The sequence below is a fragment of the Macrotis lagotis genome, chromosome 1 (assembly GCF_037893015.1).
Source record: "Macrotis lagotis isolate mMagLag1 chromosome 1, bilby.v1.9.chrom.fasta, whole genome shotgun sequence".
In the NCBI taxonomy this organism is placed as follows: domain Eukaryota; kingdom Metazoa; phylum Chordata; class Mammalia; order Peramelemorphia; family Peramelidae; genus Macrotis; species Macrotis lagotis.
The window spans coordinates 864,255,161-864,282,552 of record NC_133658.1 but is presented as its reverse complement, the minus strand read 5'-3'; the positions used below and the strand labels follow the sequence as shown (position 1 = coordinate 864,282,552).

General features: G+C 44.3%; 1 protein-coding gene across 1 annotated transcript; it reads right to left on the bottom strand.

The window, feature by feature from the left end:
* Nucleotides 1-17,682: 17,682 nt before the first annotated feature.
* On the bottom strand, nt 17,683-26,105 carry GPN2 (GPN-loop GTPase 2). The gene is made up of 5 exons (XM_074218008.1): nt 25,599-26,105; nt 23,172-23,328; nt 21,095-21,255; nt 20,306-20,436; nt 17,683-18,121 (listed from the first exon to the last, which is right to left on the bottom strand). The coding sequence occupies exons 1-5, from the start codon at nt 26,013-26,015 to the stop codon at nt 18,046-18,048; spliced, it is 942 nt and encodes a 313-aa protein (XP_074074109.1). The 5' UTR covers nt 26,016-26,105; the 3' UTR covers nt 17,683-18,045.
* Between the last annotated feature and the right edge of the window lie 1,287 nt (nt 26,106-27,392).

Genomic DNA, 27,392 nt, shown 5'->3' with positions numbered 1-27,392 from the left:
TCAGTCTCAGCTTCTCTGACTCCAAAATGAGCATCCTTCCTACTCTGCCACACAATCTCTGACATTTTAAAACCCTTTTAACCAGGCAGAGCCTCTGGAGTAGGTTTAGAGCAAATGATTCTGGTTTAGCTCTTCTTTCTCTGGAGTGACCTGGTTCCTCTCATCCAACCTGTCCAGCAGCTTTCTGTTAGTGGGGCAGATCCTGGGAACAAGGAGGCTGCTTGCTGCCTCCTCCCTTCCCATCATACTAACTTTGAACAAACTGGAAGGGACTTCAGAGAACACCTGAAACAACCCTCTTCATTTTACAGATGTGGCAACTGAGACTCAGAGAAGGTAAATAACTTGCCCAAAGTCCCACAGTGAGTTCAGGACTCTGCTGACTCCCCATTTCATGGTGGTTGTTTCCCTCCCCCCACTTTGCCACATCATCTCTGTGATCACGTGCATTAGTACCAGTAAATGCTGAATTATTGTTGGTAAAGCATTATTTATTTTTTATTGTATTTGCAATTAGACAACTAAAATATTACTTGATCTTTTTTCAAAAAATTAAAGATAGAACACACAGGTATAACAAGGGTTAATATTCAAGTGAAATTTATTCTTGCTTTAAAAATACTATGGAAATATCTTGATGGCTGTAACAAACAGTCCTTGAATTAACTTATTTCTCTCCTCTAGGTCTATATGCTACCTATTCCCTCTACAGTTGGAGGAAAGTGAGGACAAGTGCAGAACAGAGAAACCAGGGTCATAGGAGATTCCCTGGGGATAATCTCCCTTGAAAAGACTCAAAGACAGGAGCTGAGAATTAGTTGATTACTTGCACAACGCCTAGGTTAGAGGATCACTCAGGTCTTTTTCAGTCCTGAATCTTAGAGTTTACATTCCAAAGACTAGAAGAAAGGAGTGCAGTAAAGCTACATGAAAGTTAGGGTGGAATGAAAAAATCCTAGATTTTGAACCAGAAAAAAGTTTTGGTTCTGCTACTAGGCAGCTGTATGACCTTGGACAAGTCACCAGCTCTCTGGATTTGTTTGTTTCTCCTGGAATATGAGGAGTTTGGACTGGGTGACTCTATGGTGGCTTCCAGCTCTAACCTTGTGTGATTCTGAGATATCTGGGACTGGAAGAAGATTCAGGGTTATCCTTCTGTTGTCTGATGTCACCTTGTTTCTTCTGGCATAAGGTTGGCATTCAATGGATGCCAACCCCAGAGGGCAAAACAGGTAAGAAATGCTCACACCCCTGAGAAACTGCATGGTCACAGTCTTCTCTGCCCCCAGAGAAAAGATGTCATTCTTCTCTACCCAAACATAATCATTCCTTCCTTCAAACATAAAATCCCTTTTCAGGAAATGGAATCTGATGAATCCAACAACTTTTGTTCATCCTTGTTCCCTGTATCTTCCATCCCCTCTTCCATCCCCCATCCATCCCTGGTTATCCTTTTAATACAAGCAGGTTCTCAATGCTTGGGAATGGAGCTTTTGGGCAGCTATACCCTCTCTATCTCAGACTTGAATGAAAATTGCTTCACAGCACCATCTCTTCCTAACCATTCCATGTCTTCTTAGACTTGACTTCTCTCCACCAACTTTATGATGTAGGGATTTGCATCTCCTGTTTTCAAGTTGGTCCTCACACTCCGTCTCCTGTGCCTTTGTACTGGGTTGGCCTCCCATTCCCAGTTATTGGTTTCTTTCTAGATTTACCTCAGCATAAATCAGATTGCTTTCTGTCAGAGTGAAGGGGGAGGGAAGGAAAGGAGGAAGAAAAATTGTAAAACTCAAAACCTTGTAAATAAATGATTGGTTAAAAACTACCATTGCATGTATTTGGAAAACAAATACAATGTTAAATAAAGAAGACAACTCAAAGGACATCTTTTGAAGGAAAGGCTTTTCCTGATTCCCGTGCCTTCCCTAAAGATTTACTTCCATCTGGATACATTACCATTCATCCATGTTTTTCCTAAACCTTCAGATGTGGACTGGTGAGCTGAGAGTGTCTCTTTGCAACTACCTGTCTCAGAGTATTTTTTTCCCAAGGCAATGGGGATTAAGTGACATGCTCAAGGTCACACAGCTAGGGAATTATCAAGTATCTGAGGTCACATTTGAACTCTGGTCCTCTGGATTCCAGGGCTGGTGCTCTATCTTCTGCACCACTATAGGGCATTTTAGAGAAAGGTACTATGCAAATCTTATGTGAACTTCTCAACAATTCATTAGTTATTCAGCACATAGGAGTAACAAGCTCTTTATTTTATTTAAATCCATCAAAAATCACTTATTAAGTGCTTGCTGTGAACATTAAATTCTTGTCTCTTAATATAGTGATGTCATTTTGGTTTTCTTCGCAAGGAAGGACAAGAACCAACCAATGTATGTGTGCTAGTCACTGGAGATACAATGAAGAATGAAACAGTCCCTGCCCAGTAAGTATCATTGTTAAGGGTTCCTAAATTGGAAAGGACTTTTGAGTTCATTAAGTCTAACACGCATATTTTGTAGAAAGGGAAACTGAGAATCAGAAAGTGGCCTGCCCAAGTTACACTCACAACAATCCAGTGTCTGAAGCAGAATTTGGACTCCCGTCTTCTTAACTCTAAGAGATCGTTTCTGGTTTCCGAAGTCTGCTCCTGGAGGGAATTGCTTAGTTCAATTTGGTTCAATAAAGAGAAATCAGGGTCACAAAGAGTTTATAATCTGGTAAGGGGATAGAAGTCAATACTTCAATGAATCCATGTCTTTCCAAACTAAATTCCCTTCCCTGGATAGCACTAAATTCCCTTCCCTGGATAGCACTCTCTTACTTGAGTTGTCTTCTCCATTAGCTCCTTGAGAGCAGGCATTGTCTTAATTTTGTATTTGGATCCCCACTGCTTTGAACTTGGCTCATAGTCTATGTTTTATAAATGTTTTCTCATATTCATTCATTCGTTCTCTCATTCATTCATTCATTCATTCAGTGATTCAGATCATAGCCTGTCCACCACACCTCATTTTGTGCACTCTTTCTCATATCCTCTTTCTTCCAAATAATATCCACCCAAAGTGTTTGGGAGGAAGGAGGGGTACAATCTCTAATGTTCCCAATTAGAAAGAATGGAGTCAAGTTATTTATTTATTTATTAATCATCTATTCTGAAACAGGCACTTTACTATAGGTTAGGGATACCAAAAAAAGGTAAAGGATGGTCCCTACTCCTAAAGGAGCTCACAGTTTAATGAGGAAGATTACATGCAAATGATTCTATATTAAGAGAGAGACAGGGTCATTTGGAGGCAGCCTCAGAGCAAAGGCTCTAACAAGGAGAACTGTAAGAGAAGGGCATTAATTCTGTTTATTACACAAGCCTCAGAGTCCTCATTTATAAAGCAAGATGGTACCTGCATGTTCTGCCCATAGCAGGATGACTGTATGGACAGAGAGGCAAGGCCAAGCAGAGGAAGTGAAAGGGATAAGGCCATGTTTGGGGATTCTGATTAAGGATTAGAATATCCCCATTGTGCAGTCACGGCAGAGAGGAGATGGCAGTATGGAGGAGTAGGAAGAGTTATCACCTTGGAAGCAGGGTAATCTCATCTGAAACTTACTACTTTCATGATCTCTCTGTGCCTCAGTCTCCTCATTTATAAGATGAGGTTGGTCTCAAAGTTCCCATCTAACTCCAAATCTATGATCTTTGCTTCTATGAACGAAGTTGAACCCTTTGACCTACTGAGCCTATAAAAATAAACCCAGCCAAGATCTAAAGAAAATTGAGCACACACGCAAGTCCTGAGAGTAGACCTAAGTCCCTGGGAGTGGTGGTTGTGAAGCCTGTCCTTCCAAAAACTCCCTCCTCCAACTCCCCAGTCTCCTCTCTGTCCTCAGTCCCAGAGATGGGAGCCATGGAGAGGCAGTGGCCAGACCTCTTGGTTTGAAACATGGCTATCATGCTAGAGTGTTGGGAACTCTCAAATCTAACATTCTGTAAGAGCATCAGGGGTTCATGGACCAAGGATAACTCCTGGAATTGAAGGAGTATGAAGGTCCTTACTAGAATGAGGAGGTTTTGTTTTTGAGAGTGGTGATGGAAGGTATCCAGCCTCCTCAAGGGGGTACTATATTACAGACATATAGATCTCTGCCTCCGAGAGTTGGGAGAAAAGTATCTTTAATTGTTATGGATTTCTTTGGACCCTTTGGGTCTTTTGTATTCTTTCCATTGGGAGGAGTGAAATAAAGGTTTTCTGGTAGGGGGGGCTTTCTTCCCTTGATTTCTTGCATGGGAAAAGAACCTTTAGCCCATATAGATGGAGACCTAGGCTGAGCTATGTTCTAAGTTTCTGAGGCAAAATGAGCTAAAAGGAATAATTTTTGGAACTACCTCCAAAGATTGAACTAGGCTTATATAAACCCAGAGCTTGATGTATGGGGTCATACTTAATGTGTGATGTTAGGCCCAGGGAGGTATTATTATTAGATGAATACATATTACAATGAATCATATGTATTAAGTAAATAAGAGTTGCCAGTTGCCATGAGGTGGGAGAGAGATTCCCAAGGCCCCAGCACAGGGCTGAAAGGCTGATTGGAATTGTGACTTCCACCTGGAGCTTTAAAGCATAAACAGGATCCCTCATTTGTAATGGGATGAGCGCCGGATGGAATTATGGTGAGAAGGTAGGATCAGTTTTCTCCTCTGTAACATAAGGGTCTGGGGGAGGGAGGATGAGACGGCCTTGGAGCGCCCTCCTCCTCTCCCACCAAGCCCCTCCCACCTCTAAGAAACCCAGACAATTTCCTTCATGAGAAGTCTCACTTTTTAACCCCACCCTTGGGCCCGGAAGAGGAGGAATTCCCCTGAGCGGCGGACGGACCAGTCTGGCTAATCTCCCGATCTCTTCACTCACTCTCACCTGACTCAGACTGCCTGGGATTTATTTTTCTTTTTTGCTATTTTCCTTCAAAATGTTCTCTCCACGAGGCTTTTTGTCCCATTACCTCTTGCTCTCCTTGTGGAGGGGAGGCTGCGCCCAGGTGGAGGTTCCACAGACCCCTCCAGCCCCACCTACTTTGAGTAAGGAGGCAGGAATGTGTGTGGGGGTAGCAGACAGGTATGTCACAGGGACTTCAGAGACTGATTCATCTGCCTTCCCCACCCCTCTGCTTTCACACAGCCCCCCTCCCCTTCTCCCTGGGAAATTTAACAATTTACTGTCCTGGGACATCAAAGGACAAAGCCTCGGGGCCTGGAGAGGCCTGGAATAGGGGCAGCTCAGTCTGCCCTCCGCACCATACTTATCAGACTAAAAGGCATTCATTCCTCTCTTACCACCCCCTCCCCCCCAGCAAAGAACTGAAATTGCCTTTTGTTTCCTTGGAAGTTTTTGGCTCAGATTGACCCTTGGTAGGATTCACTGGGTTGCACAATGGGGCCTGGATTCTGGAGGACCTGAATTCAAATCCAGCTTCAAATCCAGCCTCATTAGCTATGTGATCCTGGTCAATTCACTTAACCTTTTGCCTCAGTTGACGCCTCTGTAAAATGAGCTGGAGAAGGAAATGGCAAACCAATCTAGCATCTTTGCCAAGAAAACCCCAAATGAGGTCACGGAAGAGTCGGGCATGACTGAACAACCACAGCTATGTCCTGGCTATCTAACACCTCTCTTCAGGAGGTCTCTGCCGTTTGGACAACAGCAACCTGGCTCAGTCTGTCTGGGTTCCTGGGCAGAAGGGGCCCTGTGCTCCCCTCTGCTCAAAGCTGAGTCCTAGAGAATGTCGCTTGGGTGCCCGCCCTCGTTTTGATCCCATTCTTAGGCAGTGGGGGCCTGAGAATGTGCTGCCTGAGGTTGCTCGTGCCTGGACAGAGCCTAGCAGCCAGGGGCAAACGTAGCAGCTGTTTCAGGAAGGAAAAGGGGGTTGAGGGGTGGGTGGGGGTGGAAAGACAAGTCTGTCAGCTAGGTTTTGCAGCTCACCAGATTTTTCCCTCAGGCCTAGGGGAAACTGGACCTCCCCAGAACTTTCACCAACTGGGTGGGCCCAGAGCAATTTTGGGGTTGTGCTCCCAAGGCCTTTCCCATTCCTTCCCTATCCCCTAGGGGCAATGGGGAAGGATTTAGGTTTTCTACAGTCCCTCTCCTTTCCCTTTACCCACTGCCTTTCTGGGCTTGCTCTCCATGAGGAAGATACCATTCAGGCATGCTGGCTCTGGAGTCAAGGATCTGGGTTCAAATCTTAACTCTGTTTCCCAACTCGCCTGTGACTTTGCACATTCAATAGTGAAGCCAGATGGTTTTCTGGAGCTCTTCCCTACCGCTCCCCACACAGTAACTAAATTGTACTTCTTGATAGAAGTAGGGTCCCTCTCAAATTAACATTGACATAAAGAGATATAGGAGACATATGTTGACACAGGAGATTGCTCCGTAAATGTTGGTTCCTTTCCAAATTAATGCATCTGTAATGCATGTATCTGTGAGTGACAGACTTCTGAAAGAAAACCTTAGGGATGCAAATTATTACTAAATTTCAAAATAAATACATGAATTGTTTGATGTGTAGCTGGTATTGTTATAAGTCCTGAAGAGAAAAATACAAACAAGAAAAACAGTTCTTGCTTTCAAAGAGTTTATATTCTAAGTTAAAGAGAACACAGGAAAGAGGACTAAAATTTGAGGAGGAATGGAGATCCAAGCATGGTAACATAATTTGGAAATGGTTGAAACGTATTTTTCCAATATTGCCATTACTGATTGCAACTCCCTCTATTCATACCTCCCTACTACCATAGACTATATTTTCTCTCTCCTTTCACTCTGTCCCACTTCTAAAATGTGCTGTAGGGTAGCTGAGTGGTGCATCAGACTGATCACTGGCCCTGGGGCCAAGAGGCCTAAGCCCCCTAAGGCCCAGCAACCACCTGGCCCTGTGGTCCTGGACAGGCTATCCAATCCCAGCTCCTTGCAAGAAGTAAAAAATAAAATGTGTTATATCTGACTACTCTCCCCCATGATCCACCCTCTCCTCCATCACTCACATCCCCCCCTTCCCCATCCCCCTTCTCTCCTTTTTACTCTACATGTCTATACCCCATTGAGTATATATGCTGTTTCCTCTCCTAGCCACCTCTGATGAGAGTGGAGATTCCCTCATTCCCCTTCATCTTCCCCCCTTCCATATCATTACAATAGCTCATTGCAATAAAAAAAGTTATTATAAGAATTATCTTAGCCTATTCCACCTCTCCTTTTTCTTATTCCCAGTACATTTCCCTTTTAGCCATTGACTCCATTTTTATAATATATCTTCAAATTCAGCTCTCTCCTGTGCTTCATCTATGAAAGCTCCCTCTACCTGCTCTATTAAATGAAAAGTTTTATATGAGTATTATCAGTATCATTTTTCTATGCAGGAATACATGCAGTTCATCATCATTAAGTCCCTCATATTTTACCCTTCTCCTCCATTCTCTATGCTTCACCTGAGTCCTGTATATGAAGATCAAAATTTCTGTTCAGCTCTGGTTGTTTCAATAGAAACAATTGAAATTCCCTTGGTTCAGGAGGGGTGGGAATTCAGGGAAGCCTGGAAGGATTTGCATGAACTGATGCTGAGCAAGATGAGCAGAACCAGAAAAACACTGTACACCCTAATAGCAACATGGGGGTGATCATCAACCTTGATGGACTTTCTCATTCTATCAGTGCAACAATCAGGGACAATTTGGGGCTGTCTGCAATGGAGAATACTATCTGTATCCAGAGAAAGAACTGTGGAGTTTGAACAAAAATCAAGAACTATTATCTTTAATTTAGGGGAAAAAAACGGATATCTTATTGTCTGATCTTACTTTCTCTTTTATTTTATGTTTCTTCCTTAAGGATGTGATTTCTCTCTCATCACATTCAATTTGGATCAATGTATACCATGGAATCAATGTAAAGACTGACAAATTGCCTTCTGTGGGGGGGGGAGGGAAGTAAGATTAGGGGGAAAATTGTAAAACCCAAAATAAATAAAATCTTCAAAAAAGAAAAAAAGAAATTCCCCTGGTTTGTTGAAAGTCCATCTTTTCCCCTGGAATAAGATGTTCAGTTTTGCTGGTTAGTTGATGCTTAGTTGCATTCTAAGTTCTTTTGCCTTCCGGTATATTATATTCCAAGCCCTATGAGCCCTTAATGTAGTTGCTGCTAAGTCCTGTGAGATCCTGACTGCAGCTCCATGATATTTGAATTGTGTCCTTCTGGCTGCTTGTAATATTTTTTTCTTTGACTTGGAAGTTCTGGAACTTGGCTATAATATTCCTGGGGATTGTTTTTTTTGGATCTCTTTCTGGGGGAGATTGGTAGATTCTCTCAATTTCTATTTTGCCCTCTGCTTCTAGGATATCTGGGCAATTTTCCTGTAGGAATTCTTTAAAAATGAAGTCAAGGCTCTTTTCCTGATTGTGATTTTCAGGTATCCCAATAAATAAATAAATAAAATTATCTTTTCTGAATTTGTTTTCCAGATCAGTTGTTTCATTGATATGTTTCACATTTTCTTCTAATTTTTCATTCTTTTGTTGTTCATCTATTGTGTCTTGATTTCTCACAAAGTCTTACAGCTTCCTTTAGCTCCATTCTACATCTGAAGGATTTGTTTTCCTCAGAGAGCTTTCTTATCTCCTTTTCCATCTGGCCAATTCTGCTTTTTTTTCTTTCTTTTTTTTTTAATGTTTTTGCAAGGCAAATGGGGTTAAAGTGGCTTGCCCAGGGACACACAGATAGGTAATTATTAAGTGTCTGAGGCTGGATTTGAACCCAGGTACTCCTGACTCCAGGGCTGGTGTTCTATCCACTGTGCCACCTAGTGGCCCCAATTCTGCTTTTTAAAGCATTCTTCTCAATAACTTTTTGAACTGTTTTATCCATTTGACCTATGCTGGGTTTTTTTTTGTAAAGCAATGGGGTTAAATGACTTGCCCAAGGCCACATGGCTAGGTAATTATGAAGTGTCTGAGGCCAGCTTTGAACTCAGGTACTCCTGACTCTAGGGCCCATGCTCTGTCCACTACACTATTTAGCAGCTCCTCTATGCTGGTTTTTAACATGTTATTTTCTTCAGCATTTTTTTGGATCTCCTTGACTAAACTGTTGACTTCTTTTTCACTTTTTTCCTGCATCTCTCTCATTTCTTTTCCCAATTTTCCTTCTATCTCCCTTACTTGATTTTCAAAACTTTTTTGAACTCTGTCATAGCCTGAGCCCAATTTCTAGTTTGTTTTTTTTTTTTGGAGTCTTTAGATACAGGAACTTGTACTTCCTCATCTTCAGATTGAGTATTTTGATCCTTCTTGGGATCATAGACAATGTATTTCTCAATGGTGTTCCTCTTTTTTGCTCTGTTTACTCATTTCTCCAGCCTGTGTCTGGTTTGGGGGTGCTTCCTGAGCTTTTGAGTATTATTGGGACACCTTCCCACAAGGATTTCAGTGTGTGAAGCTCTGACTTCCCTCCTGGTCTGTGAATGACCACAAATACACCCCTCTGCCATAGGGCTGAGGTGAGGGGGGCTGTTCTATGGGGGCCCTAAACTGAGATCAGGATCTGAATGTGGTCAGAGCCCCAGAGTCCTGTTCCAGGGACAGAGGACAGACCTCAGAAGTCTCTCTCCACTCCCCTACCTTCAGTGGGCCTGGCACTCAAGGCTCAGTTGCCTGGGGGGGGGCTCCTACTTACTGGCTCTACACCTGCTTCCCTTTCCTGTATCTGGGCAGCAGTGGCTGAGCTAACTGCAACTGCCCTGAGGGCCTGGACTTAGTGTGCTCACTCTGGTAGAGGTCCCCTCTGTTGATCCTCCAATTTGTGCCCAGTGCTCCCTGGGATGTAGGTCAGGAAACTGCTCCCCCCCAGGCGCCCTGGGGCTGCCTCAGAGAGGCTGAAGTTTCTTCACTCTGATGGGCTGCTCCTCTAACCCTGTGGAGTGGAGCCTTTCCACTATTTTCCAGGTTACATTGGTCTGGAGAATTGCCTCACTGGACCTTTCTGTGGGTTCTGCCTCTCAAAAATTTAGTCATAATTTTATTTTATTTTTTTTAGATTTTTCAAGGCAATGGGATTAAGTGGCTTGCTCAAGGCCACACGGTTAGGTAATAAGTGTCTGAGGTCGGATTTGAACCCAGGTACTCCTGACTCCAAGGCCAGTGCTCTATTCACTGTGCCACCTAGCCGCCCCTAGGGTCATAATTTAAGATTTTTGAAATATTATGGAGAGAACACCTAGGGAGAGGCTCTTCTCCTGTCGCCATCTTGGCTCCACCTCAATTCTAATTTTTAAGGAATTATTTTATGCAGTGAGCTTTTGTGTCTCTTTTTCCATTTGGCCAGTTCTGCTTTTTCATCTTGTCATTTCCTTATTTTGTATCTTTTGCCACTTGGTCTAGTCTGGTTTTTTTTTTTTTGGTATTTTTTTCTTCAGTATTTTTTTTTTTTGCATCTCTTTAACCAAGCTGTTAGCTCATTTTTCAGGATTTTCTTGTATCACTCTCATTTTTCTTTCCAATTTTTTTCTACCTTTCTTACTTGATTTTCAAAATCCTTTTTGAGTTCTTCTGTGGCCTAAGACCATTTACTATTTTCCTTGGCAGCTTTGAATGTAGGAACTTTGATTTTGTTATCTTCTTAATGTGTGTTTTGATCTTTGACACCATACTATCTATGGTCAGAATTTTTTCTGTTGTTTGCTCATTTTCCAGTCTATTTCTTGACTTTTAATTCTTTGTTAGAGCAGGGCTCTGCTTCTAGGGTGGAGGGTACACTGTCCCAAATTTCAGGGGTTTTGTGCTGCTATTTTCAGGGTTAATACTAGAGACCTATAGGTTTTCAGTTTTGTTTTTTTTAGGTTTTTGCAAGGCAAATGGGGTTAAGTGGCTTGCTCAAGGCCACACAACTAGGTAATTATTAGGTGTCTGAGACCAGATTTGAACCCAGGTACTCCTGACTCCAAGGCCAGTGCTCTATTCACTGTGCCACTTAGCTGCCCCTAGGTTTTTAGTTTTTCCAAGGTGTTATGCTCTAAGGAGAGGTGTTTTTACTACTCTCCTGGCCTGTGCTCTAGTCTGTGAGTGACCACAAGCACTCTCTTCTATACTGGAACTGTGACAATGGTCTCTGTTCCCCTGCAGCCACAAGCTCTAGTGTGTTATATGCTCCTCCTCACCCTAGGACCACAACCCAGGACTGAGACCTAGATCTAAGTATGGGCCAAGCAACAGAGTCCTTCCTCAGCGCTACCAAGGAGAACCCTGTAATTTTCTTCTGACCTCTTGTTCAACCCCCTTACCACATATGGTCTGAGTGCTTTGGACGAAGTTGCCACTGCTGCTGATTCAGTAGCTCCTTGGACCTGCTCCTGATTTGCTGGGTCTGTGCTGATCCTGGCTCTGTGCTAGGTTGAACTGTGCTCTATTCTCAATCACCTCTCACAGGTGCAACAAACTTTCCGGTTGACTTTCTAAATTGTCTTTGGCTGGAAAATTATTTTCTCTATCCTTTTGTGGGTTCTGCTGCTCCAGGAATTGTTTTAATTGATATATTTAAAGGTGCTTGAAGGGATTTTGGGGAGAATGCAGGTGAGTTTTTCCTTTCCCCTGCCATCTTGGCTTGCCCCCAAGAAGATTTTCTAGAGAGGAGTAATGTGTAAGGGGCACTTTGAAGGCACATTGGATAGAGTACCTGGTTTGGAGTCAGGAAGCCCTGAATTCAAATCTAACCTCAAACATTTACTTGTATGATCTTGAACAAGTCACTTAACCTTGTTTGCCTCAGTTTCTTCATGTGTAAAAAGAACTGGAGAAGGAGATGCCAAAGCTCTTCAGTATCTTTCAAGAAAACACCAAATGGGGTCATAAAGAGTTGGACACTACTGAAAAACAACATCAACAAAAATTTGCAAAAAAGACTAGAAAGAGGAAGAAGTCAGGTGGTGGAACCATTTAAATGTCAAATAGAGAACCTTTTATTTGGCTTTAAATGCAGCAGGGAATCATTAGAGTTTACAGGACACAGGGTGACACATTCTGACCTGTAATTTTAGGGAATTCACTTTGGAGAATAAAATGATTCACCTAAATTCACATAAATGATAAATGACAAGAATGGGATTTGAATTATTATTTGTAGTAATAGATTGTTATTAATAGTAATAATCATAGTTGCCATTTATATAGCGCTTTAGGGCTGCAAAGATTCAGTAACTCCAGGGTCCTGCTATCCCCCTCCCTCTTTTGGTCTCTCCCAGCCTTGCCTTCCTTTCCCCGCCCCACCAGTTGGTGGGCTATAAACCCACATGCTATAAACCTCTTTTATTAGCCAGAGCCAGACAGAAGATGAACTTGTTAGGGGCAGGGGCAGGATCATAAAACTTGGGTTGAGACTTTTTATTCTGTAAAATAAGGGGGTTGGACAGGATAAGAAAGAGCACAGTAAGATAAAAATGGATGCAAAGGAAGTTGGGTTCAAGCTGCAAGTTTAATTGAGTCATGATCCTGCTTGAGAAGCCTTAGTGTGCTCCCATGGCCTCAAAGTTAAAGTACAAATTCCTCTGACCTTTAAGCCCCTCACAAGCTGGTTCCAGCTTTTCTTTACAGGCTAATGGTACATAACTTCCCCTTATGGACATTACAATTCAACCCAATTAGCCTTGTTGATGTTCTTCCTCACACATTCCTTCTCATCTTTGCCCTGAATGTTCTCCTTCCTTACTTCTGAGGTTCCTGCCTAGCTCCCTTCAAGGTTCAGTTCAAGGGCCACCTCCCCAGTCACTGTGCATGACCCAACTGTACTTCTCTGGGTTTTGCTGCTGATCTCATAGTACATTTTGTCCCACTGGTAGCAAGGAAGGTCCTTGAGGATAGGGGCTGTTCATTTCCATATCTGCCATTGCTGACTGTAGTACAGTGCAGGCACTGACTGATGTTTGCTGCTTGTTTTGTCTGTGGCAGTGACTCACCTGTGTCATTCCTGCCCTGTGGAGCCATCCTGCTTCTGATAGGGACAGCCAGCAGCTACCTAGAGGCTGTCTAGCACTGGATACATACCCTTCTCTTTGATCCTCACACCTTTGGGAAGTAGGACTGAAGGATTCCCATTTTACAGATGAAGAAAGTGAGACTGAAGGAAGGAAAAACATATCTATTACTTCGAGCTATGCATGGTACCCCAACTCACAAATATTCTTTCAATTGATCCTCACAACAGCCTTAGGGAGGGAGGTGCTGTGATGATCCCCATTTTATGGATGAGGAAGCCAAGGCTGTGCTAGGCAGTGGAACAAACACTGACAAATATCTCATGCTCTTGTCCCCCTTGCACAGATGAGGAAACTGAGGCAGACTGAAGTGAAATGACTTACCCAGGGTCACATGGCTAGGCAGTATAGGAGGGAGGTTACAGACTCAGGTCTTCTTGACTCAAAGCCAAATGCTAATCTGGGGCCTCTCCTCATATCCACTGACACTCAGCTTGGATTCATCCATTCTGTCACCCCTACCCCCACCCCCACTCAGCTGCCCATTCCCTCAAGTCTACCTCTGACCATTCCCTTCCACACCTGCCCACCCCTTCCCTTGTGCCTTACCATGAACACAGACTCTTGTTGACCCAATACTGCTGTCCTGTACTGGTCGCACCTTCTCTTGTACCCTGCCCTCCCAACTCTCCTTGTTCTCTCTGCCCCTCTCAACAACCTCATCCTTACTATTCATTTTTCCCCAAATTATCTCCCTACCCATATCCTGTGGAGTAGCTACCAGCCCTCAGCTCATTCTTCTTTCTCAATGAGCTCAGCACCTGGCTTAGGGACTTTCTTACCACCTTAATTCCTGCCCTCATACCAGGGAACTTCAAAAATCTATCCTGGGTGTTCCCTCAAGTAGCCTAGCTGCTCAATTTACTCAGCTCCCATGATCTGCTGCTTTTCCTTCCGTCACCTGAGCCACACTGGTGGTTAGCTATTTCCTTGATCTTGCTATCAACCCTAAGTGTTACACATTCATGTTTAAGGATGCTATCCATGCGGCTGCTCTATTTTCCATCTTTCCTTTCTCCTCTTAAACCTCCTTGACTTCATTTGATTTCCAATCCCTCCACCCTCAGTCCCTTCTCAGATGACCACCCCAGCTCTGACTAACCTCACTTCCCTTCCCAATCCTGACCCCTCTTTAACTACTCCATCCTCTGCTCTTGAATTCGTTGTCCCCTTGTCTTGTTGCCCCTTACATCTTGCCAAACCCTAACCCTGGATTATTCCCACAATCCACTTCCTTCATTCCTCATGTGATGCTGAGAGGAGCTGAAGGAAATCACCAAACCTTGCTGGATGGGTCCACTACAGATTTATATTATATCTAATTTCAACTGGGCCCTCATTGCATCAGAATATCCTTTTACTTCTTCCCCAAAGTTTTTTTCCCAGGCTCTGTAGTGGCTAATCTAGATTTTCTATTCTTTTTTGCCTTTTCTGGCACCCCATCCCCCATCCCCTCAGCTCAAGATTTTGCTTCATTCTTCACCACAAAATTGAGGCCATTTCCTCTGAGCTTTCTCCTCTTCCCTTCTCATCTCTCCCTGACATCATTCTTCACTGTCCTCTTTTATTCTAGTCTCACATTAAGAGGTGGCCCATCCTCTTGCCAAGGTCAACTTTTGATTCTATCTCTTCCCTTCTCCAGATTTCCCTCACTGCCAGCCTCCCACCCCCAATTTGCAATATCTCCTTTTCTACTGGTTCCTTCCTGTTAGCCTATAAACATGACCAAATCTCCCCCACCTTTTAAAAAAACCTTCACTAGACTCTATCATCTTTACTAGTTATCACATTTCTATTCTCCCTTTAGGTAACCTCTTTGGAAAAGCCTGTATTTGGTGCCTCTGTTTTCTCTTCTCAAGTCTCAGCAATGGGCCTTAATTTATCTGAAACTATTTTCTACAAAGTTATCAATGATCTCCAAACTGCCAAATACATTTAATGGGGCCTTTTCTCAATCCTTAGCCTTCTTGGTTTCTATGCAGTCTTGGACACTGTTGAATACCCTCTTCTACTTTCTCTTTTTCATGACATTGTACTCCCTATTGGTCTAAGCACTCTCCAGTCTCCTCTGTTGAATTTTCATCCAGGGATATCCTGGAAGGCTTTAGTCTAAGACCTTCTTTTTCATTTCCTCTATTTGGAAGTCTCTCTGTGTCACCAAATGGCTATTGGACATTCTGAACCGGACATATGCTAGGCCTCACCCATTCAACATGGCCCAAAACAAAATTCATTTTCTCTCCTTTCCCTTAACCCACTCGTATTTGTAACTTGTTTCTTTTTTTAATGTATTTTTCTTTTATTTCTTAATTATATATGCAAAAAAATTTAACATTCACTTTTTAGAAATTTGAGTTACAAATGGCTTCCCACCTCTCAAGAAGGCAAGAAATATATCATGATCATAATATGACAAGCTCCCTGTTTCTGTTGAGGCTACCACCATCCTTCCTGTCACCCTGGTGCACCATCTCATTGTCTTCCTTGATTCACTCATCCAATATATTCAATCAGTTGCCAAATCCAATCATTTCTATCTCCACAAAATCTCTGCCATATCCCCTTTTCTCCACTCTCATATACACCACCCTAGCTCAGGCCTTCATTACCTCTCACCTGATCTGTTAGATGCCCCTTTTAATTGTTCTCCTTGCCTCCCTATCAAAGGTTCCTTCCAACTTCTAGTGTACACTGATTGTATAATTATGGTATACTGGCTAGGTCGTTGAATTTAAGAGTCAGTAAGGACTAAGTTCAAATGCCACATCTTGTATTAGTTGAGTGATCCTGGACAAATCATTTAACCTTGGTTAACCTGAACCTCAGTTTCCTTATTTGTAAAATGAAGGGTTTTGGATGTTTTGACCTCCAAGGTCCCCTCCATTCTAAATCTACAAACCTATGAACCTCAAAGGCCTGAGATAAATGATTTGAACTATTGATGCCTACTTTCCCCTCCACAAACACTGAAATGAAGAAGCTGCCTTCCACCATCTTAGAAGAGGTATCACATTGGGATGGGGAGGGTGGTGGAATAACTGCTGCCAGCCTATGTCTAGGGCTGGTCCTTGAGGCAACATCATCCTTCCTCATATCTCCACCTTCCCATGGCCAGGACTAGGGCTGAGGAAAGAGACTGGTTGATAGCCTAGGCGTCAGAGAGCCTGAATATTCAGGCCCAAGAGTGACTCACAGCCTGGAGGTCAGGCCATGGCCCCTAGGCCTTGGGTTCTAGGGCTATTGAGATGATACTCACCACCTACTATGCTAACAGCTAATAGGGGTGAGATACTTTGAACTCCACAGATGAAAGAAGCCAGGAAGGAGGAACCTGGTTATTATCCCCCGCAGAGTAGGGGTGTGGAGATCCTCTTGGGAAACTCATGTCACCCTAAACTTGATGGCCATGCTGAGCCCAAAGCACCTTCTTCAGCCCTAGCCATCTCAGATCCCTTTCAGAACCTTCCACCTCCACTTCCATCTACTATAAATCTTCTCGAAATATCTCAAGTACCACTTCCTCAAGGGTGTCTTCCCAGAGAGCACCAAAAGGATCCCCCAACCCCAATACTTCAACAATTACCTCATGAGTTCCTTTGGTATGGCATCCCTATTAGAAGGACCAGAGAAACTTCAAGGCAGGGACCAGGTCTGTACTTTAACATGCTAGGAAAGGATTCAGAGACTTCAGCAAGTTAAATAATGGCTCATATCACTGATTCATAGTTCTACTTTGTAGGTCAGTCAATGAGCATTTAGGAAGCCAGGAACAGTGCCATGCTCTGAGAATGCACAGGAAAGCAAAGGACAATCCCTGCCCTCCAGAAGCTCATACATTTTACAAAAGAAGTGGACACAGAAGGGGAGGGTCCTGTCCATGGCAAGGCAATGCCTGAATTGTACCTTGAATCTAACACCTACTCCCCCCCTTCCCCAGCATTCAAGGAGCACCAGTCAATAGGTAGTTATGGCCTGACCCCTGCTGGTCACTACTTTGAAAAGTGTTTCTTTCCTTTCCTTGTTCTTATGTTCCAGATACAAGAGATACAAGACCCTGGAACTAAAGAAAGGGAGAAGCCCAAAGGGGCTTTCTCAGGTTTGATCAAAGCATTCAGGGCTGGAACTGACCTAGTTAACGGTTTCAAGCTAGAAGGCCCTTCAAGGTTCCTTTTTACAGATAATGAAACTGAGGCAGATGGGGAAGTGACTTGCCCACATGGAGTCAAGCAAAGTTTGCATTCCAACACACTGCAGAGATCCTGAACAAAGACAGATTCAGTGACCCACAGAATAGAGACTCCAGAGGAGGCAGAGTGAGAAGAGGAAAGTCCAGAGGGGAAGTGACTTGACTAAGATCATACACATTATCCCTTGGTCCTGACTGTGATAAGCTTCTCCAATTGTAGAAGGGGAATGTTACCATGGGCAAGGAAAAACTGAGTTCTGGTCCCATTTATTGCACAGAGGAACTCTAGACATCCCAGACCATACCTGACAGAGCAGGCAAATTTTGAAAATAAAAAAAAGATGTCCTCATTGGAATATTTTGCGGAATCATTTTGTGACTAGAGTGTGAGAGAAATGGGAAATATTATGACTTGAATTTGGAAAAAAAAAAGCTTGAGACAGAAGGTTGCCAAATCACATGTATTTAAAGGAATTTTCAAGTTAAGTGACCCCCACCCCACCAGCAGGGCAGGGACTCTCTGTTTCCCACAGAGGGGACCAAATCCCCAAGGGAGGCAGTCCATGGCAGAGGCCAGCCCATAGCAGAGGTTCATATGGCCACCTCTGCCCCCTTGGACATGTCCTGCAGCCCACCTCAGGGCACCCCTTTTTGGGGCTTCCAAGTCCTTTGCCAAGCTTCAGTAGTTCCGGGCTCAAGCTCTCAGATGTCTTGTTTCTGGCCCTACTCCAGGGCCAGCCTGCTTCAGGCCATGATTTCCTGGATCCAGGGACAGCACTCTCGCTCTCATCCTACAAGTGCATATCCTCTTGTTCCACTGACTCTTCTTTTGGGGACTGAAGGTACTTCTCTTGGATTCCCAGCGTGCTAAACGGCTGAGGTCAAGGAAAATTGGCAAAGGAGTGGGAAGCAGATATGAGAGGGATTCTTTCTCTCTATCCCTCCAGAGCCCAAAAGGGACAAGTAAGATCTGGCTCCTGTCCATCTATGCCCAAACCCCCACAGGAACACAGAGAAGCCAAGCCCCCTACCACCTTCTGAGCTGAAATCTTTTTGGGGCTGAAGACTAAGAATCCTTCACAAAATGCTATCCAGCTATCCAGAAAAGGCAATCTGCCTTTTCTTAGATGAGGAGGGCCTGGTTGGCCTGGAGAGATGGGGGCTTTGAGATTGATGGGAGCAGTAGGATGTCATGGATAAACAATGTGTCAAATGAACTTTGCTTCAATGTGATAAGTCTTTCAAGTAATGGCACTAGCTGGTGGCTGGTGACTGGTTTGATGGCTGCTGCCTCTGTTCTTCTATAATTCCCAATGGTGTCCAACACCAGGTTTCAGCTTCTACAGGATATGAAGGGGATTAGTCCTAGAGAGCTCCTACCTAGCTCTTATATTAACTTTATTTATTTTTATACAGATGGTGTTTTATATATTACTAAAATATTCTTGTTTAAGAGTAAACATAGTGGGCCCCCCCCCAAAATATAGACCCTCATGGGCAATAAAGTAAAGAGAAAAAAATTAAAATAATAACAATAACAATAATAATAATAATAATAATAATAGTAGGGGCAGCCAGATGGAACAGTGGACAGAGCACCGGCCCTGGAGTCAGGAGCACTGGAGCCCAAATCCGGCCCCAGACATCCAACAATCACCCAGCTGTGTAACCCTGGGAAAGTCACCCCAACCCCATTGTCCTACAAAACCCAAAAAAACCACCCCAACAATCCCAAAATAAAATAATAATAATAATAAGAGTAGTAGTAGTAGGGGTAGCCAGGTGGTGCAGTGGACAGAGGAGTCAGGAGCACCCAGGTCCAAATCCAGCCCTAGACAAGCAACCCAGCCCCATTTGCCCTGCAAACCCTCCCCCCCAAAAATAATAATTAAAAAATGTGCTTCAGTCTGTGTTCCAACACCTCCAGCTCTGTCACGGGTGGATCACATTCTTTATGATAAGTCCATCACAAAAGCTACTTCCTTATTTTTCCACCATTTCCATTGCTGATCGCAACTCCCTCCAATCGTACTTCCCCACTACCATATACTATATTTTCTCTCCTTTCACTCTGTCCCTCTTCTTAGATGTGCTGTAGGGTAGCTGATTCTACTTAGCTCTTAATGGATCCCCCCAAGGTCCCCTTATTGTTCACAACCACACATCGGCCTTGGTAACACTATTATCCCTTTCCTCAACTCCTCTAGCTCCAAAGCCTACTGCATACCCGATAAGCTCTCCCCCTTGGGTTCTCTCCTGTTAGGCCTTTCCCTACTTCCCTGGGAGTGGCTCCCCCTACCCCATTTCCTTAGTTCAAAGGTCATCCTTTCAAGAAGCCTTCTGCCCAGGGAACCCCTCCTCTAGTGGCCTTTCCTCCTTGGGTTTTATGCTGATCACACTCTTAAGTCTTCATCCCATATCTTCCCGTATAAGGTGCCTGTGTCATACTTGGCCCTGGAACAATCATCCCCTCAAAACTCCCATGGCTCTTTGCCTGGTACATCTCTGTTATACCCAGCTTATTTATTAACATGATTTCTATGCTGGCAAGAGACAGTATGGGGTCCTAGAGAACTGGCCTCAATGCCAGGAAGGCATGGATTCAAGCCCAGTTTCTGAAATGCTGTGGTGATAGTTGCCAAGGATATTAATGAAGTCACAGGCTCAGCTCCTCTCTCTAACCTATGTGAGGCATGGGTCTCCTCCTCAGGTCTGAGGTACATTCCTTAGGAGAACTTTTTCCAGTAAGACATTGGCCATAACATAATAAATGGGCATTCCTGTGTTCTGGTGAACAGCACAGAAAGAATGTTGACCCCTGTGCCCATCCCCTAGAGGCCTTAATGACCTCTGTCCTTTCCACATGGAGGACAAGTGCTTAGCCTCCATGACCACGACCTCCAGCCCCATCTGCTCTCATCCTCACCTAGGAGTCCCATTCTACATGCCTCATGAGTTTTCTACCTCTGGGATAAGTAGACTAGTCACTAGTAACCATTAGACTCTCAGAGTCATTCAGTTCAGAACCCTGGCAGAGAGAAACAAGGATACGAGGTAAAATGAAAGTCAGCTCCCACTGCGGCAGACATCAAGGCCTCCAGACTTCGCTGCTCAGCTACCCCAAAGCAGTAACCATTGGCTTTGTCCACTGCCTGGAGCACCCGTTGGACACTTTCCTTATCCTGGAGTGAAGGAAAGAGAGAGAAGAGAACTGGGAGCAAAGACTGGAAGTCACGATATGACCCCCCCTTTGATAGAAGAAATTTTGCATAAGTGGCCTCTTTATCCCACCACATCTCATCTCATCCCATCCCATGCCATTCCCAAACATCTCATTTTTCCTCCTATTCCCCTCTGCTGAGATAGTCTATACAAAAATCAACCACTGAACCACTTTTCTACTGTTCCTCTTCCTATGTCTCATCCTTGTTTTCTCCCTGGCCTAGAAGTTAGGAGACCTAGGCAGACCCAAGCCCCACCATTTCTTGACTGTGTGACCTTGGGCAAACGCATTTCCTCTCTCTGAGCCTGATTTTCTCTCCTGCAAAATGAGAGGGCTGGATTTGGTCATTTCTGGAGAGTTTCTTCCAGTTCTAACAGAGGAGGCCCTGGGCTGACTTTAGTTCTAAAATTCATTCATCCCATGCTTAGCTTCTGATCACCAATAGAGAGCTCTCTTGCCAGAGGAGAGATGTAGAGATTGGCCAGGCTTAGAAAGAAACTTCTGCTGTGCCTTTCACTGCTCATGCTACTTTTCTACTTTACACTCTGATAGGGATTCCTCTGAGGCACTGGAGTGCTCCAGAATGAGCTAGCCAATGGTAGGAAGGACCCTTGTACCTGGATATTGAGAGGGATGAAAGATACCAGACTGTAGTCTTCAATTAGCTGCACCAGTTTCTCATTGAGCTGTCGGTAATTACGGAAGAAGGGGTCTGAGGCCAGGTGGTCAAGAAGATAGGAGAGATCTAGGACTTCAGTGTAGTAGTCGAGGTTGAAGGCTGTGAAGAAAGGACAAGGCTTAGAAGCAGAATGAAGGAGAACCTTAGATAAAAGTTCATCCTGCAAAGCAAAGTCCTTTATCTACACAGGTTAGTGCGGAACATAGGAAGCCCAACAGTAAAAAAAAAAAAACAAGAATCTTCAATTCCAACAGTCCTGGAGCTAAGCATTGAAGAGACAAAGAAAAAGCAAAGTAAACCAGTCAAAAACCATCAAGGAGTTTACAATTGAATGGAAGAGGCAGGCACACCATGAATGACTGAAAATACACATTACTAAAACTCTTACTTCCTTGACTTGGCAGAAGATCCTTCAGAATTTTGATCTTTCAGGGTAATGCTTATGATTATCCATGATAATTTTACTGGTATTGAAGTACTAATTTTATCAGTATCACTGTGTGATTTTGAGAAAATTCTCCTGTGCCTCAGTTTCTCTGCTTCAAAATAAGGGATTGCTCTGATACTTCCTGTTCCATGTGTTCTCTCCAGATTCTATTCTATGATTAGAGACTTTCCTCTAAGCAGGAGGTAACACAGTTACTAATTCCATTCTCTTGTTCTAAGTGCATCCTTCAAGCTTCAAAAGGTCTCATTCAAGCATATGGGGAACTGCAGACTAAGCCCTGAGTCACCCTCTCTACTACTTTTAGACATTTCATTCACATTTTATATTGGCCTTTGTTCTGAATTCAAGTTACCTTTCCTCACATAGTTGCCAATTTTCCAGGGCCTCCTCTCCTTCCTTTTGATCACTTAAATTGCCTTTTTCTGAACCTTCTCCATCTTTTTTTTTTTTTTTTTTAAGGATTTTTGCAAGGCAAATGAGGTTAAGTAGCTTGCCCAAGGCCACACAGCTAGGTAATTAAGTGTCTGACACCGGATTTGAACCCAGGTACTCCTGACTCCAGGGCTGGTGCTTTATCCACTACTGCCACCTAGCTGCCCCCCTTCTCCATCTTTTATGTTTATATCTTGAGGGATAGATTCAGAGTATTGACAGCTCCATGTTTGGAACAAGTTGCTTACAAGAGGGAGCCACATCAGCATCAGATCCTTTAGCTGGGGCCCAACATGAAGCCATTTAGACAGCCTTATTCTATAGCTTCTGGCCAGGAGAGCACTACTCCCTAAACATTTCCAAGCTCAAGGAGACCTAAAATTGCAAAATGGAAGAGACTTAAGGAAGGATCTATTTTTTTTTTTTTTAGGTTTTTGCAAGGCAAATGGAGTTAAGTGGCTTGCCCAAGGCCACACAGCTAGGTAATTATTATTAAGTGTCTGAGGCCAGATTTGAACCCAGGTACTACTGACTCCAAGGCTGGTGCTCTATCCACTGTGCCACCTAGCCGCCCCTTAAGGGAGGATCTATATATTCATTTTAATGTGAGGAAACTTAAGGCCAGAGAAAGAACTGACTTCTCCAAGGTCACATTATGTTGATGATAGGGTCAAGTAGAACCTGGATTTCTTATTTTTGGTTCTATGCTTTTTATTCCTATGCTATCTTTCTTTAAACAATGAAGACTATATCCAGGATCTTGGCAATTCAGAAATTTGCTAACATGTTGAGAAATAATGTCTAACAAGCTCTTCAGGATGGAACAGAAAGAGTGAATCTTGATTCTGCTCCATTCTGTTGGTGAGACTTTGGCCAGGGTAGTCAGCCTCTCTGGGCCTTAGTATCCTTCCCTCTACATGAGGGGTTTGGACTAAATGGCCTCTGAGATCCCTTCCAGCTTAATCTAATTGATCCTTAGGCTCTCTGGTCAACTTCTCATTATACCCCCTTGATTCAGCATTCACTTGGCTCCCTATTCCCCAGGTCGATTTGAAAAACTAGCTGGAGCTGGTTATCATTTTCTTACCACTAGGCTCTACTCCTGTGTTTTCCCAAAACTTCTATGAACCCTTACCAAGCTTCCCAAACTGCTCAATGAGGTCCATCTTGGAGAGGATGTTGACGTGGGGCAGCTCTACATGCAGCATGGTGGACAGGGAGGTGCAAAGCACTGAGATGAATTTGGCTGGATCTGTACAGTAGTGAGAATCCACTAAGTGGGCAGCAGTCAGCTGAGAAAACAAGACAAGGCAGAAAGGTCATGACTCAGGGCCTCTCTCTGCCAAGGACATTTATTATCAGTGTGGATCTCCTATCCCTTTCCCAAAAGGATTACTAAGATTTTAAAACACTTAAAACTTTATTCTTCTCAGATTAAGCAGAAAAGCCCTGAGGCTTCTCTCAATCATTAAACCAGGGAATCCTAAAGGCTAGAACTGTATCTCATTCAGCAGATTGAGGCTGCCTAAAGTAGAGTGCAGGACAAATTAAAAAGAACTCTGGATTTGATGGTAATGATAGCACTTACACAGCATTGTGAGGTTTGCAAAGTACTTTACAAATAGCTCATTTGATCCTCACAGCAACTTTGGGAGGCAGGTGCTATTTTGCCCATTTTACAGATAAGGAAACAGGCAGACAGAGATTTAATGGCTTACCAAGGGTCACATAGTTTGTCCCTCATTTTTGAAGATGACATCAAGGAGGTGATGCCATGACAAGCACATGAACTGGATTTGAGTGAGGGAGCATGCTAAGTTTGCAGCCTTACTTTCTCCTCCAGAGCCATCTGGGTCCAGTGGCCAACTATGAATCAGGGCAACTGGACATGGCCTTGAATGTGAGGCAATCAGGGTTAAATGACTTGCCCACGGTCACAGAGTTAGTCAAGGATCTAAGGCTGGATTTGAACTCCCTCCTGGACCTAAGACCAATGTTCCATCCACTGCACTATCTAGCTTCCCTCAAGGGTCACAGTCAATAAGTGTATGAGGATAGATTTGAATATAGATTTTGCTGATTCCAGCACTCTATTTGAGTCACCTAGAAAAAGATTCAAATCTCCACTTAATAACTGGCCATATAACCATGAGAAGTAACTTTCCCTGTTAGTCTTTGTAACTACCCTAGCAAAACAAGCTACTGAAGCTATAAGAACGCTGACATGTTGTAATATGAATTAAATCTAATGAATCTCTTTCCTCCCAATCTTAGTCCAATTTAGGCCTTCTCTCCAGAGCAAACTTATTCATTAAATAAGCAAGGATTTATTAAATATGTACCCTACATATTAGGGAGCTAGGTAGTCAAGTGTATAGAGCACTGGCCTTGGATTCAGGGCAGGTGTTCGAGTCTGGCCTCAGATACTTTACCCTTACTAGCTGTGTAACCTTGGGCAAGTCACTCAACCCTGATTGCCTCACATCTGGGCTTTTTCCAGTAGTCCTTATTCATAACTGGTCACTAGGCTCTGGTGGTTCTGGAGGAGAAAGAAGTGCATCCCCTCACTCACATTCAATTAATGCTTGTCAAGGTATCACCTCCCTGCATTGTACTAGGTACAACGTACTAGGTAAAAAAGTCCTCGCAATCACAAGAAGTTTACTTTCTAGCTAGGGCAAGAGCTGGACTTTAGATTATCTACTGTATAAAGCCTGGGAAATCATTTGGTTTGAGGTTGCCAAGGTAACCACAGGGGGATTGTAAAGTCAATAAAGATAAGGAGATTTTTAGGAGTGAACTGTTTTTGCCAAATATAGCAGACTGATTTTTAAACTGATAGTTTTGTAAGGCCCTCAAAGAATGTTATAAATATTCAAAAGGCCCTTGGCAGGAAAAAGGTTCCCCATCCCTGATGTAGGGAACTAATAAGTTAAAAAAGAAAAGCACAAGGTAAATACAAGTTTTGAAGAGAACACAGGGTCTATGGTGGAATATTTCTTTTTTTTTTAATTATTATTTTTAGGTAAGGCAATGGGGTTAAGTGGCTTGCCCAAGGCCACACAGCTAGGTAATTATTAAGTGTCTGAGGTCAAATTTGAACTCCTGAGTCCTCCTGACTCCAGGGCATGTGCTCTATCCACTTCACCACCTAGCCACCCCTATGGTAGAATATTGGAACTCTGAAAGAGGCTTTTAGAAGCCGAGATGAGGGCATTCATTCATTCATTCTTGGCTCACTGATGGTTTCCATAAAGGCACCCAGAGAACAGACTCCTGAAGCTGATTTCATGAACTCATTAATTATTAGTGTGAAAAAAGTAGCTTTAGTTCTAAACCTCAGGAGCCTGGGGGATCCTTGGCTAAAATAATGACAATCATACAATAAAACAAATAAGGCTGTGGAGCCCCCTAGGGCTCTACAGAGCTGAAGGGCAATTAAGAGCGCATCCATTCAATGCATGTAGGAGCAGAGGTAACTGGGCCCCGGGCCGGGGGTGGGGGAGCGGCCCCCAAGCACGTGCTCCTCCGGCCCGAGCCACACTTCCGGGGCGGGGCTCACCCGGAAGCCCCACCGGGCCAGCTGCGCGAAGACGCTGCGCAGGGCGCCGTGGTGCGTGCACAGCTCCACCTGGCCCGGGCAGTCGAAGAGCAGGTAGTGGCCTCGGAAGGGCGCCAGGCGGTCGCGCAGCCAGTCCAGGTTGGCCTCCAGGTACTCCATGCAGTACACGAGGCCGCCGTTGGGCCCCAGCTTGAGCGCCTCCATCACGTCGGGGAGCGTCACCAGGTCGCCGATGTCTACGGCGCATGCGTACGGCGTGCCCTCGTTGGCCGGGTCTAGGTTGACCACCGCCACCCGCCGGCCCAGCCCGGCCAGGAAATTGCTCATGCCTAGACAGTACGTGGTTTTCCCCGAGCCCGGGGGCCCGATCACCGCCTGTCCGAAGGTCGTGGGTTCGGCCGGGGCCGGGGCCGCCATCGCGGCTCGAGCACTCCCCCCCGAGGCAGCGCCGTCCGACCCAAACGGGTTGAGCGCGCTCCCCGGAAGTCCCGCCTTCTCCGCCGGTGACGTTTTGGACGCACGGACGCACGACGTCTTTTGAAAGCGGCGCGGCGTCAGCCTGGAGGAGGCGGGGCCGGGCCGGGGAGGCGGGGCCGGGGCGGAGCTTGTCCCCACCCTCGGGAAACTCCTCACCTGGAGGCTCGGGGGGCGGGTTTGCGGGGAGAATTGGGGGCTTTTGGGGGGCGGTGAGGAGCCCTTTGTAGCGTCGTCTTCCCTTCAGCCCCGAGCTTGGAAATGCGGGGAGGGAGCCGCGTGACCAGCTGGGAAAGCCGGGGTGGGGGCGGGGTGGGATTCAAGCTTTGGATGTGTCCTCCGAGGGCGCTGAGTCGTGCTTGGTTGTGTCCAGGGCTCCTCGTGGCCGCGTGTGGGGTTTTCTTGTCAAAGAAACGGGAGTGATTTGTCATTTCCTTCCTCAGCTTATTTTACAAATAAGGAAACTGAGGCAGCCAGTGAAATGATTAGCCCAGAGTCACACAGCGAGCAAGCGTCTGAGGTCCGACGAGTCTTCCTAACTGCAGGCTCAGCAGTCACTCCATCCACTTCTTTTCTTTGCGAAGCAGTGGGGTTAAATGACTTGCCCAAGGTCACACAGCCAATTTTTAAGTATGTGAGGCCAGACTTGAACATAGATCCTCCCGACTCCAAGGCCGGTGCTCTGTCCACTATGCCACCTAGCTGCCCTTACTCCATGCGCTTTTGAGCTGCCTCTTCCATATGGAGGACATTTATTTTATTTTTATATTTTATTAAAGATTTTATCTATTTTGAATTTTATAATTTTTCCCCTAATCTTATTTCCCTCCCTCCACCCCCCCCCCCACAGAAGGCAATCTTTACATTGTTTCCATGGCATACGTTGATCCAAATTGAGTGTGATGAGAGAGAAATCATATCCTTAAGGAAGAAACATAAAGAATAAGAGATAGCAAGATCAGACAATAAGATATCAGGTTTTTTTAAATTAAAAGAAATAGGAGGACACTTATTTGAGAATTTTCCATTCATATAAGCCACAGCCCCCTTTATCCCCTTGATAGATAGGACTCTCCAAATAACTAACATTTACTATAGCTAGAGTATTTAAGTCTTGGGGAAAACACAAAGTTCAGTAATAGACTCATATTTTTTTTCTTTCCAGGGTGAGTTGAGAGTTATTAGCTATCTTTAAGAATCCTGGATGTTTTCCAAGGAATGGAATGTTAGTAGACATTTCACCTTAAGATATGGCTAACCTCTTCGTCACTCTCCTATAACTTTACATTAAAATCTTGAGTCTTAGTGATAGCATTTTTT

Excerpts from the sequence above, each read along its gene's own strand:
- GPN2 (XM_074218008.1), bottom strand. The coding sequence starts at position 26,015 with ATGGCGGCCCCGGCCCCGGCCGAACCCACGACCTTCGGACAGGCGGTG. Across the intron at positions 21,256-23,171 it reads TGAGCAGTTTGGGAAGCTTG|CCTTCAACCTCGACTACTAC; the intron begins GTAAGGGTTCAT and ends CTTTCTTCACAG. Across the intron at positions 18,122-20,305 it reads GCTGACTTTCATTTTACCTC|CACGCTGGGAATCCAAGAGA; the intron begins GTATCCTTGTTT and ends TCAGCCGTTTAG.